Below are 14,035 nucleotides of genomic sequence, written 5' to 3'. Positions count from 1 at the left end.
AGTACGCTCTGGCCAGCGCCTTATCGGCAGATAATTAATTTATCTTCCAGCAGGACAACGATCCCAAGCATTCCTCGAAGCTGCACAAAGAGAATTTGAAAGAATTGGAAAGGAAGAATGTAATAAAAGTAATGATTTGGCCATCGTAGTCGCCCGATCTAAACCTGATTGAGTTGTTGTGGGACAAATTGAACAGGTCAGTGTCAGAAAGCAGTGTCCAGGTCACATATATGTTCGGTAGAATATATTTAAATTTCAATTGTCTCTCATTTTATTGGTTCTATGCAATATTATGACCACTGCAATTTAATAAATGAACGGCCTGTGGAAAAAATGTTTAAAATTGTTATTAATTTTAGAGAATTTTTGTATTTGTCTATATAGAACAACCCGGAACGGTTATTTTAATAAAAAAATCAATTTGGTTTTTATTATTTCTTTAATTTTTTGAACATTTTTAAGTTCATTGTAATTTTAATATATTTTTTACAACGAATATGTTAGTTGTTTGGACAAAGTTTCGTTTTTCCCACCCGAAGAACCTCGCTGGTGTCACCAGAAAGCTACTTCTACTGAAGCAAAGATTTGCTGCAAAGAATCAGATTTTTGTAACGCAGAGGAAAAATTTCGACCCCTTTTATCTTCCTTGAATATTATCAGTTCAGGTAACTGTGTGAAATCCCATGCCAGCCAGTTTGATCAGTTTACTTTAAAACCAGAGGTTTCCACTAACTCGCAATCTGTTAAACATATGGATCATCGATAAACTTCTGGATTTAACGTAACTTGTTTTATTTTTGGCTAATTTGGCTGGTGTATAAACCAATTTGCACTTTGTGTTAATAACAACTTAATTGTTTATCGTTTTACCCATCTTGTGTTTTTTTTTTAATTTTTTTAACAGTTTTGTTTTTGGTACTAACAACCTTCCAAGCGACATCTACCAATAATTATTTTCTTCAAATGAAAAAAAGAGATATTTCTTTAAAAAAGTACAGGGTCCTTCACAACGAGCTGAATCGATATTTATAGGAGAAAGTACTGGGACTAGTGTTCTGAAAATTTGCTTGCATGGGTTTTCCGAAAAGCTTGTTTCAGCTAAAATAATTTCAGTTTCAGACCCAAACTTCGTTATTTCAAACGAAATGTTATGGTTTTTATTAAATTTTTGGAATCTACGCAAAATTTTAATATAACTTTATATGAGGTATCATATGCCTAAAGTCCACCATTTTTTAATTATTTTACATTTTCGAAATTTTTAGACACATGCACTAAAAAAATTATATTTCTAAGTTTAAGTGAGTCTGGTCTAATATTTTTGGGATTTGGACAAATCACACTTACAGCTTTCAAAATATGTGAAAACCTCGACAAAAATTTATATAAGGTGTTCAGAAAATGGTACCGAATTTCGCTATCTAAAAACTTCGAAAACCTCCATTTTTCTCTTTACCATTGATTCCACGCTTTAAATTAAAAGGACTTAAAAGGACTCTTAAAAGAACAACGAATAACAAAAGTTAACGTATCAAAAATTAAAATACTTTAGTCAATTAAAAAATATTTAAAAATACTACACTAAGAAGAGAAGAACAAAACTAAAAATTAAACTTAAGTAAATATTCGAAATGGTTACCCCCAACTTCCAAATATTTATGGATTCTTCTCAAAGTCTTGAGTGGCATTTCGAATTTCTTGCGGTGAAATAGTTCGAAATGCATTCCGAACTCTTTTCTGACAGTTTTCTTTTGTAGTTAGCGGCCAAACATACACGATATCTTTTATATAACCCCAAAGAAAAAAATCTGATGGGGTGATATCCGGTGAACGGGGAGGCCATTGATGCGGTCCATCATGTGTTATCCATCGGTCCTCAAAATGAATTTTGTTATTTGTTGTTCGCCATCGGCAGGTGACAATTAAAAAATATGAAGATTTCCGTTTTTTCAGGTTTCTATAAAAACCGTTAATTTGAGATATATGAATTTGTCACGAAGTCTCCTTAATTTAAAGAAAAAATTGGGGGTTGCCAATTCGAAGTTTTTAGATAGCGAAATTCGGTACCATTTTTTGAACACCTTGTATACATTTTTGTCAAGGTTTTCACAGATTTTAAAAGCTGTAAGTGTTATTTGTCCAATTCCCAAAAATATTAGACCTGAATCACTTAAGCTTAGAAATATAATTTTTTTAGTTGAGGGCTGCATATGTCCAAAAATTTTGAAAATGTGAAATAATTAAAAAATGGTGGACTTTAGACATCGAAACCATAGCATTCCGTTTAAAATAACGATGTTTGGGTCCACTTCCGGAATTTTAAGAAAATTGAAATTATTTTAGCTGAAACGAGTATTTCGGAAAAACCATGCAACCAAATTTTAAAAACACTAGTCGCAGTACTTTCCCATATACATATCGATTCCGGTGAAGGTGAAGGACCCTGTGCAGGTATACTTTTTTTACAATAAATAGATGGATTTCCTAAATACATATTTTTGGAAATGTTCACTACTGGTATAATCAGTTCGTGTTTTGATTTTCAGAAAATGTTTCAATTATCCTGTAGTGCTTACAAAGCAGAACAGTTTTCAAAAAGGTTTTGTTACCAATTTTTTTCTCGCTATAACCTATCAGCATTTTTAATATTTTTGCCATGACCGTGGTTGGCTGAATATGATGGAATTTCCAAATAATACCATGTAGTTCATTTATCCCATATAGCACCGATTTGCTGAGGGTTGCTTTTTTTGAGGTGAAAATGACCCCTATTCGAAAAAAAAATTCAATTTAGATTGTACACTCAATAATAATCAATTTAAATCATATTTGTATCAGATAAATAAAACGTCAATTGCCAATTTTTATTATAATTTATCATTCATTAATCAGTTTGGCCCCTAACAACCACCCCTTATGGCAGATATAATAAAAAAATAAACATCTTATTAAACAGTTATTTAACTGATTAAACGGTATAGATTTGCATAAAAATTTGCATTCATGTTTTGTCTACCCTCTACTTTATGGTGGATCCACACGATATAGACTTCCATAAAATTCTATAGAATTTTGTCTCTGCAAACTAGACAGTACACACAAATGTCGGTGCGATCCAAAAGTCGGGGTATGCATGTAAGTCTGCGTATTTATCGTAGCTAAGAAATTTAAATTGTATTTTCGAACGAAAAGTCTGTACAGACATTCTATCCAAATGTTTGGGTAAAATTTTTTACTCCGACTTCATAGTCTGTACGAACAAAAGTCTGTATCGTGTGGATCCACCAGTTTAAGCTTTTGCCGGGGGTTAAGCGTATAATGTAAATACGTCAAATTAACGTTGATACACAATTTATGATATATTAAACAGTTTGTATCCCTAAAAACCACCTTTACGATATATGGAAATCGAGGAAACCCAATTGTATGAAAATTTCTTCTTCCTCGTCACTGTCCCCAGCCCAATTGTATATAAATATTAATAATATAAAAAAATGTGATCTACTTATTTTTATGTTAATGTTAACACTTAATCTACACAGTTGCAGAAAATAGTTATAGTGTGGCAATTCCTATGAGTGAAAAAAGCTACATTACTCACGAGTTTCATACAAAAATTTTTCTACGTCCGCAATCTAATAAAAATTCGATAAAACTTTTATCAATTTTTATTTTGTAATAGTAATATTAAAAGTACAATTATGAGCGTTATTATTTCGAAGTGAAGAAGAAGTTACATTATTATTTGTACTTGAATTGGCAACAATTAACGAGTTCAAAGAAATAACATCGTCTATAGTTGTATTAGTACTTATTGGATTATTGGTAGGATCTTGAACATTTACAATGTTTCTTGAAATCGAACTAGTTCCCGTTAAAATTTTCACTGTGGAGTCCATTTCGTTTTTTATTGAGTCTTCTATTTAACCCTCCACAACTGTGTTGGATTTCCACCCACCACGCTTCTTTAACCCACGGTGCTTCTTTAGTTGAATTATATCACCACCGAAATCCACTATTAGAGATGCCGAAGAGCATCGAGAGTAGTTTTTTGAATTAGCTAAATTCAAATACGTTGCGATAAACGAGGAAATTTTTGAAAAGTTATTGATACCTACAACTTGAGTTTTGCATTTTCCACTTCTAAACTGCAAAAAGAAATGATCTTTTTGGTCATTTGTGGGTCATGAGTTTTTGTATCGGGTACTGTGATAATTAAAACATTTCCGATATTATTAATATCGTTACATTCCATTTTATATAAATCCTCCCTCCACAGGGCCCCTACGATTCCGGATATTAGAGAAACTTGAAAGATGTTACAAATAACATCTAAGCTTAGATTAAATTTTTTGGCTGTCACACCTTACGCATGAGATAATGATCGTCTGGAGCTTGCAATAGAAACTTATGAATTTCAAAAGTCACGGACAAATGTTTTGGGTTTTTTGTGTCTATAGCCAACTGATTTATTTTTCAAATATGTAATGAGTTTCGAGTATTTACTAATGTCGACGTCGTTATTTACCATTAGGGTGCCTTTCAGTTTTAAATAAGTCAACCAAAGTGTTGAAGACTTCCACATTTTGAATTTAGTTTCAAAGTAAGCTAGTAACAATCTTTCTGTAAAGCTGTTAATGCCTTTTTCAGTACACCCTTCCATAAATTAATTAAATTCCTTTAAATACTGGATTTCGAGGGAGAAGATTCATAGTGGCTGCAGTTGCCGATTCAACATCTTCTGGTGTGCAGCTTAAATTTTCTTCACTATTACTCTCAATCACTAATAATAATACTACACATATTTTAATTAGACACAAAATGGATTTTATTGAACGAATCTCAAGAAATAAAAGTGTGACAGTTTTTCGGAGAAACGAATTGACATGAGAAAGAAAGAAAGAAAGCCTTTACATCCCACTATTTTGATAAAACAATTTTATAATTGCGGTTAAAAATGACAAATGCAAATGAATGAAAAAAACATGAATATTATAACGGACGTAGAAAAAATAATTTACTTAACACGACCGGAAACTGTTTTTTCGGACTTGCAGAAGCTTGCCATATCTGCTTTCCGGACTTGTTACGTGATTTACTATTTAGTCCTTAAGGTTCGTTTCTGATATATTGACCTTAGTATTATTAAATTAATTGAATCTACTTGATTGAACAGCAAACGTTTTATATTTAAACAGCTGTTGGCATATTCTTATCTTAATTTATCTAAATATATTATTCTGCCTTAGACAATATCAAAATATTATACAGGGTCATTCACGGGAACCGGATGTTTTTGAAGTGGGTTTTACACGGGCGCTCATGGTGGGAGGGACACGTGACTGGCATCTAACGTTTCATTCATTCATTCATAGCATTTACATTTCAGTCATTGAGATCGAGCCGTGGACGTTAGACCAACGCTAGTACGCGTATGACAGTTTTGTGCGAAATGACGAATCCGTAACTGCTGTTTAGCGAGTTTTTTGCCGTCAGTTTAATATCCATCGTAATGCAAGTGTCCCTTCTCGTAACACAATATTGCGATGGGTAAACAACTTTCGAACAAATGGATCAATATTGAAGAAAAAACCACCGGGTCCCCAACGAACTGCGAGCACTTCGGAGAACATCCAACGAGTAAGCCTTTGGCAGAAGCCCACGCCGCTCTATTCAGAGGCATTAAGCAGCGTTTTAAATGAGCACAAGTACGGTAAGACGAATTGTTCATACAATTTTGTCGACAAATACACAAAACTGTCATAAACGTACAAGCATTAGTGTAGCGTCCACGGCTCCATCTCAATGACTGAAATGTAAATACTATGAATATGAATATGAACAGTAAGAAATGGTCGTATTTTTATGATAATCTGGTAAAATCACAAATCAAAATTGCATTTAAATCGAAATTATTAAAACCAGTATTGGAATTTTATTGTTATCAGACAAAATTCTATAATTTTTTCGAAGAAATATGTGTTATGTAATCAATTAAATACCTTCAAAAAGAAACTCGTCAAATTTAGGTGCCTGGATCCGAACCTCTCGCTTCCCGTTCATAATCCAATGTTCTGTCATCAGAATTCTCTAAATACTACGTATATAATGGAGTGCTGCAAATCCGAAGATTTTTGCAACGTACGCTTGGTACCACCTATACCGAGACCAGAAGGTAAACACGTCGTAGCTCTTCCCGCACTTTTCACAATTTAGCTCTACTATCTATTGTACATACACTTCTTCTTTTATTCTCTTTTAAAGCACTGCCTGCCTAACATAAGAATGCCTTTCTTAATAAACAAATGGCGTGATAAAATAACCGTCTAGCGAATTTGGTAAAAGTACAGTAATTCATAGGCTCTTCATGTACTATAATATAAAGAGGTATGATCGGAGCAACCAGGATCTAGCGATGTAACTTGGGCTTTATATTGTAATCACATACGTCTTAAATATATCACTATAAGAAGAATGACACTTTCATGGAAGGTGCCATCTTAAATCGGACCAAATTCTTATCTTTTTTTGATTTGCTTTCAATTATTTTGATTTTCCTAAGGGTCAGTTTATACGATCGCGCTCGCGTTCAAGTTCGCGCTGGGAGATCGCCAATTTTTATGTTCGATGCTCGCGTCCCAACGCCTAGCCAACGAAAACGTGTAGCCACGTCATACGACTGATAATATCTAACAAAATAAAAGTATTCAAAATAAAATAGATATATTTTATATACAAGGTGTCCGGAACACTTTAGAGGATCTGCAAAAATCTAAGTTTATGAAGCGCTTCAGGATTTGTCGTAGGTATATCGCAGTTCACGGTTCATTTCTTATTTGTACCAGTTTGAACCCCTCGTTTCTGAGTTATATATGCCTTTAAAGATGCGAAATCGATTGAAAAATTCATTTTTGCTATTTGCTATTAGATTGTACAGGTTGTATCTGTAAAAGTTACGAGATTGTTAATCATCGGGCATGGACATACGTAATTATCCATTAAAAATTCGTTCGAATGTATAGTTTAGAAAATATAATTAAATCTATACTGTACTGTAAAGCTTCTTTTCGATCGATATTCCATCTGCTTTGTGTCTTATTTGATCAAGCAGTTTCTCAAAGATTGGTTATCTCATCCTAGTATACTTGAACAATTTCTCGGGATCTTGGACTTTTATATTTATTTAATATTATAGGCGTCCCCTTTTTTTATAACCCTATTTATTGAGCACACTTTGAATAGTCGTTATCTTTTTAATTTTATCAAAATATAGAGGCGCAAAATTCCAGTGAACCTTGCTACCTTTGCTAATACCAAATGAAATAGAGACGGGATCTTTTTTCTACCATTGAAAATGGTAATGTCTGAATACGAAAAATATTTTGAGGTTATGTGGAAAGACATTTCTTATTGGTCCAAATAGCGCCTCAGCGACAAAGGAAAGTCGAAAATTTCATAACTAGTTTCCAATGCGAAATTCGAACGTAACGCCAACGAGAGATTCATAACAACACTTTCTGATTTATTTGTTTTCCAATTTTGGAATTAATTGTTCGATATCCAAGTTATCGTCAAAGACTGAAGGTAAACTAAACTTTTTTAGTCTCTGAAGACGTTAACTTGGTTATCGAAACGAGCGTCAGACAGTGTAATTGTGAGTGTTGGTGTAAACAGTGTGTTCAGTATGTTCTTAATGATGATAGTTACTTGGTCATGGTGGCACGCATGTTTGAGTCATCTCAAAGAGATGACGTAAATACACTTATCCAGTACCCAGATATATTTAAGACGTTCGCATGACATCTCCTCTTGTTTAACTTCTCTGATAAAATTAATGTTCACAGGAATGAATATTTCCAAAAAAAAAACTTTACTACGTTTGTATTGTTCCGAGCTTTTATACTATTTTATCAAAAAATAATGTGTTTCAACGTACATCTCGTAAATTATACAAGGTATATCTAAATTTTTGCGAAATCGTAACACGTGAATAAAACTCCCATATAAAAAAATTCGCAACACGCGGGAATTTTACACTGAGGTTCAGCAGACCCCAAGGGAGGTTGTTGACCTTATAGACAGGAGAGTAACAGACTGACTAATGGCGGCAATAGTGCCAACATATCACAGGAGTACCATCTGAATTTAGATATAAGAGAAATATTCCTAAAAACTGTTTTTATCAAAGAAAACATTTGGAAATGACTGTTGGAGTCTGTTCGACCCATGGGCTATACACAAAGGGGAATTATGGTGTGAAATTAGGAGATTTTTTTCATATTGCCGTAATTTTTCCATGAAAAAGTCCTTTTTACATCAAACCGTCCTCGTATTTATTTTATTATTTTATTTAGAACTAACGAAAGATGATAAATTGAGGATTTCAAAACTAAAAACATTCGCTAGTGGTTATTGAGTCACCCATTGTTATAGTAGATAAGCTTTCTCTCTGTAATATTTTAAGATATTAGTAGAATAGTTTCGCAGATTTGTAGTCAACAGCTTTGTTTATTTAAATCGTAGATAAAAAAATATGATTACAAATTTTTTTTGTATCTGAAATCTTTTTGATTCTAAAAACAAAAAATATATCCAATGTTTACAAGCTACGCGCTGCCGTTTGAAATGTTTCAAATTAAAATAGGAAATAAACCAGACGGATTACGAGATCTACATAGTCCAGTTAAATTATATCTTCCCTTGAATTTATAAATAAATCATTCTTTCTTATATTATACTCCTGTAGATTGTTTTTTCACCAAAGTTTATATTGTTATAACATATTTTTATCTTAAGAATTATACTATATAGTTTTGTAAATAATAGATAAGGTTGTTTGTTATTTTGGTTATCTGTTTATCATCTTTACTAATTTATTTTTGTTATTACCATCGTAAGATGCAATTATGAAATATTTCTATTTGAATTTAGCGTTTGGGCGAAGTTTGTATATTCGTCCCATGACGAGTCAAAACTATCTGTACATAGCAAAATACTTGTAGTGAAATCATGAAAATTTCTACGTTTGGGTTTTAGGATACGATCTTTTTAACTGAAATATTTTCAAAGATGACCGACTGTAACTTTGTTGTTTGGAATGGAACACCCTGTATATTAATAATTTTTGAAATATACGTAAAATTTTAGTGTACTTTTGTCTAAAAACTTTTTTCGAAAAATCCATACTTTTTGAGTTATTAATTTTTTTATAAAAATTTTGACTATTGCAAACCCTTATAAATTATTTTTTTACGAGAATACCCTTAAAGATATGTATATGGTTTCTGTTTTCCATTTTATAAAGGGTGTGTATTAAAAATGTTCAAAGCTTAACTTTGTATTAACAATTGACTAATGACAGTTAAATAAGTGGCATTTATTACAAAGGCTACTAAAAGTATACATAAAAAATTAAAACTTGTTCAAAAATACAATAATAATTTAAAACCTCAAATATCTCGGAATCGACTAAAAGTTGGAATAGGATTAGTAAATACAATTTGATTTAATTTTTTTTACAGACCTTGACAAGGCAGAAAAAATACTTGTTTATTTTTCAGTGCTTGTATCAATGGGTCCAAATAAAATTTAGACCACACCTGCATCTCTAAAAATTTACATAAAACATTTAATATTTGGATAACGGTAAGGCTTAGGTATAGGAAAGAATGCATGATTTTGCCTTATTTTTTACCCCTGAACGCATTAAAATAGAAAAAACCGGGTGGACCTATTTAAAAAAATAAAGAAATTTGATATTTATGAAGTAAAACACTTTTTATACACACCCTGTATAAAATGACAAATTTTTCAATATAGATGCAAATACGTCTAACCTTGCTAAAAGCAACCGAACAGAAACCATTTTTATATCTTTAAGGGTATCCTCGTAAAAAATAATTTTTTTTATAAAAAAATTAATAACTCAAAAAGTATGCATTTTTCGATAAAAGTTTTTAAACTTATAAACTTATAAATTTTCATCTTTTTACTATAAGTATTTTGCCATATACAGATAGTTTTAACTCGCCTTGGGACACCCTGTATATACTAAACTTGATATTCTCTACGATACAATTAATTCATTCAATAAAAAGTCGCTGAAGGCAACATCGAGACTATGGGGTGATTGCAACATTGCTGGATTAACTTTTTTACCTAATATTCAAGAGCAATGGGTCGATGCGTTGTAAATCAACATTGTCTTCTAGTTTAAGAAACCATGAACGACTACCTTTATGTATTTGACCAGACCGGCGTTTTTGTACATCGATCTACTATACCTACTACTCTCTAAGTTCTAATGAACAACTTTTATATTAGAATGTGCATATGACCCCAAAAGATTTGGAAAAGTCATTAAAAAAGCTCCGATACACGATACACGACAAGTCTACTTGTGAAGAAGAAGTCTCTAAAAATTGGAGGTAAACATCACGAAATCAAGTTACAGGAAGATTTATGCGAATATTTGTTTGCTTTATGTCATCTAGATGGCGGTTTCTGTAAAACTGACAAATCTATATTTATGAAATGTTTAGCAAGAACCGCCACATAATCTCACTGCAGTACGATAATGCGATGTCGTCCCTTTACTAGACGTGATCTAGGAGCTTATGCAGCGATGCGGCGTTCTCCCTTGCCACGCAGCTTTTTATTTGTGGTATAGTATAGTGCCCCTGATTTGGACTAAGGGGACAGGGATGTTCACGTGCTAATCACGCACTGATCATTATTTTGGTTTACTATTTTTCTTCGATAAATAGACTTTAGATTTGGAAAATTCCTTGCGGAAATTGTGGCTCAACATTTCAGTAGTCTTCGCAGCGAAAGTTTTTTTCAACTGATGTACAACCGTTTTTAGCTTCATTATATCATTATAAGTATATAATGAGCTTCTCAAACCAATATTTTATAATCTGTTTTTATTTGTCGGTTAAAAATAATGGACGTTTCAGATTATTTATTGTAAATTTTCCTCAGCTTTCGGAGGTGGTGGATGAATCCAGAGACTTTATCCTGCTTCTAAATACTCACAAATCTGACTATTGGTGTTTTTTATAGGTGCTTGGGCATTCCAAGTATTCCCGAAATTATCGTGCACACGAATAGAAGTATACAATATTGCAATGATAGCATACATGACGCGCAAAATAATCCAGAATATACCGCAATGTCTTCGTACTGTTGTAACGATAGAGATTTTTGTAGCAATAATGTCTTGTCATTCATAACAGGTTAGATAAAATTCAATTAAAAGAATGGGGGTTAATATAATTAAATGTAGGTATATTGTATGTCCAAACTGGTCCATTCCCAAATGTACAAGAAATATCAACAAGCTTTATTGTATGTTGAATGCCTTTTTTAACACCTGTAAGACTAAGTGATATTCAGAAATACAATATATTCATAATTAACTTTCGATTTCTGGTAGGTTTACGAAAAAAAGTTTTGTGTAATTATTCTGGTAATTTATATAAGTAACTCCAAAATAATCGTATCAATATATTATTGAATATATTTTCAGTTTTGCATAAACTTACTTACTCATCAACTTGACCTCAATCTTTTCTACTATAGATGTGTTGGTAATAATTCTTCTCCATTTGGTTCTATCCACAGAACATACCCTAAGAAGAAATGCAAACTTAGTTGTTATGCATTGGGTTTTCGATACCAGTGCCCTCGATGGTACTTGATAGAACTAATGGGCCTAAATTATTCGGAATATATAGGTTTGTTGCAACCTGCTAGTTTTGACCGTTCTAGGAACGGTTATCGGAAGCGTTTATAGATATTTTCTGCGCAATCTTCGGCTATGCATGGTTCTTGTAACAGTACTTTCAACCAAGTATCGAAAAGACCGTCTTGAAAACGTATAACGATAACCGCCCGGTTGGAACACGTAATCTCTATTGCGCAGAATCGTCACCGTACAAAGGACGGTTTTTTTGATGGGTTGGAACGAACCTTATGTGTGACAATCACAAAGTAGATAATAGAAATCAGCGCCTTCGAAATCGATGATACAAAGACTCAATAATGACTCAGTGATGTTGGGTAGTGGATGATCTAGCTGAAAAATGTATCCTCGATGATAAAGACAACTATAACGCGTGACACGACTCGTACACGCTACACATGCTGCGTGGTGATCCGCATATTGAGAGTTTCGTCTTCGTGTTCCCCTATCGCCTCTATTAACTTTTTTTCTGTCATTTTTTTCTTAAAAAAATTAACTTGCTAGTCACCCACACGTGTGGTACAGCAAATTATGTCGTTTACTACAGCGGGACACGTCTGTAAGTCACACGTGTCGTGTCAGGTCGCGCTGCGTCATGTAGGTTACAAAACTACGTGCCGTGCTTCGTCACCACACACGTGCTACACGTGTAACAATTTTTGCGAGTAATGTGAGTATTCGAGGTAAATGTAAAAAGGGTATCAGCCAAAAACATCCAGTGTACTATGTAGAGAAAATATCCAAAAATTTATCCATGGTACATCCAATGTTTTTAAGGTTTTTAGTGTGTATTATATATGTTTCCATTCGATTTATGCAAAAAAATTCTTTCAACATTGTTTCATAAACCTAAAAGAATTCTCAGCAAGTTACTTTATGATCACGCTGTATAAACACATATGAATCCATCAAAATGAATATCTGAGTCTTCCAGAAACATTGGTGAATAAATCTGCTTTTTATATAATAAAATTTTTCTACTACAAAAACAATTATTGTGCGTCATTTTGTAAAGTCAAAAACCAAATTATTCCTCCAAAACTTCCACAGGGTGTTAATTTTAAACCTGGATATCTTCCTTCTACTAAATATTATGAGAAATTGAAAAATCTGGTCAATTTCATTTTCGAATACGACACTTTAAATAAAGTTTTGTATCGCTCGTGGGGTAATTCCAAATAAGAAATACTAGGCGCGAAAATTAAGTAATGAGACTCCCGTTCAATACGGCTTGGAGGGGATAATCAGTAAGTTGCGCGTAGCTAAATTTGAAGTACGCTTTACAAATGATATTAACATCGAGCAAAGATTCAGATTTTGCTTCACACTTTGGCGGAACAACAGGTCTTAGTACATCGATGGTTTAAAGCACCTGCCATCCTCGGTGGAATATGAACCAAGCAATGGAACTAACAGAATCCGAGAACGTCGGTTGACGATCAAAATAATCGGGAGTCAATTGTATTTGAATCGCGCCACCTGTCGTCAGATATTGACGATTTAATTGGGGATGAGAAAGAACTGCAGGATTTGAATAAACGAGTTTTTTGGATGACGCTGAGGTCATGTGGTTATATCGAAAGATGACGACTACTTTGTTATCTTTAAATAGAATCAAATCTTTTTTATTTTATTTCCGAATTTTTCCAAATTTTAGACAAAATGCCCTTTACCAACATTGTATTTTCTATTCTCGTTTTTCTCAATTTGATAAATATCGAATTGTATTTTCATGTATTATAGAAATTTCAATCTTAAGGCACAATGAAATAACAGTCCCCGACGTCTGAGGTAATAATTTGGTTTTTGACATTTTCTGCATACACGGAATGTTGAATTTGTGATATGGGCCAGAAATGTGTGTTATTGTCTGCAATTGAATTATTTATACATATTTTTTCAGGGTTCATTCGATTTAGGATATAATCAACATGATATGTACATTAATTTAAGGTTGTATTTGCTGTTTTTTTTTGTAAATTTCTGCATGTTCTTTAACCGACAGACCGCTTCTGATTAATCTTTCATTTCCTAACTTTTAGAGATAATTTTTGTAACTGTTTGTACGAAATTTCCTCTAAAAGTTCTGCTTTTGCTTGTAGTGTTTGTAGACTAATTAAAAAATAATCTTTTAAAGTTGGTTATCTTTATATTTTCCCTATTTTCATTTCCTATAATTCAGTGCTAAGTACTTGTGGAAAGTATAAAAACATTCCTAACCAAAAAAGTGTTTTTAGCGGTTGTCACATGAATACATTGTGGAAATCACTAGTGAAAATTGTAGAATTA

The 14,035-nt window shown here is 32.8% G+C and overlaps 1 protein-coding gene across 2 annotated transcripts in view; it reads left to right on the top strand.

The window, feature by feature from the left end:
- Nucleotides 1-14,035, top strand: part of LOC130453057 (TGF-beta receptor type-1) — a 49,911-nt gene that overhangs the window by 14,003 nt on the left and 21,873 nt on the right. The window contains exon 3 of one of the 2 annotated variants that reach the window (XM_056792649.1): nt 11,065-11,237. In XM_056792649.1, coding sequence (XP_056648627.1) covers nt 11,065-11,237 — 173 coding nt within the window. Of the gene's footprint in view, nt 1-6,029; nt 6,176-11,064; nt 11,238-14,035 lie in introns of both variants that reach the window. The other variant, XM_056792651.1, reaches the window with a different exon arrangement.

This window comes from Diorhabda sublineata, chromosome 2 (genome assembly GCF_026230105.1).
Source record: "Diorhabda sublineata isolate icDioSubl1.1 chromosome 2, icDioSubl1.1, whole genome shotgun sequence".
NCBI lineage: Eukaryota > Metazoa > Arthropoda > Insecta > Coleoptera > Chrysomelidae > Diorhabda > Diorhabda sublineata.
This window is presented reverse-complemented; position numbering and strand designations above follow the sequence as displayed.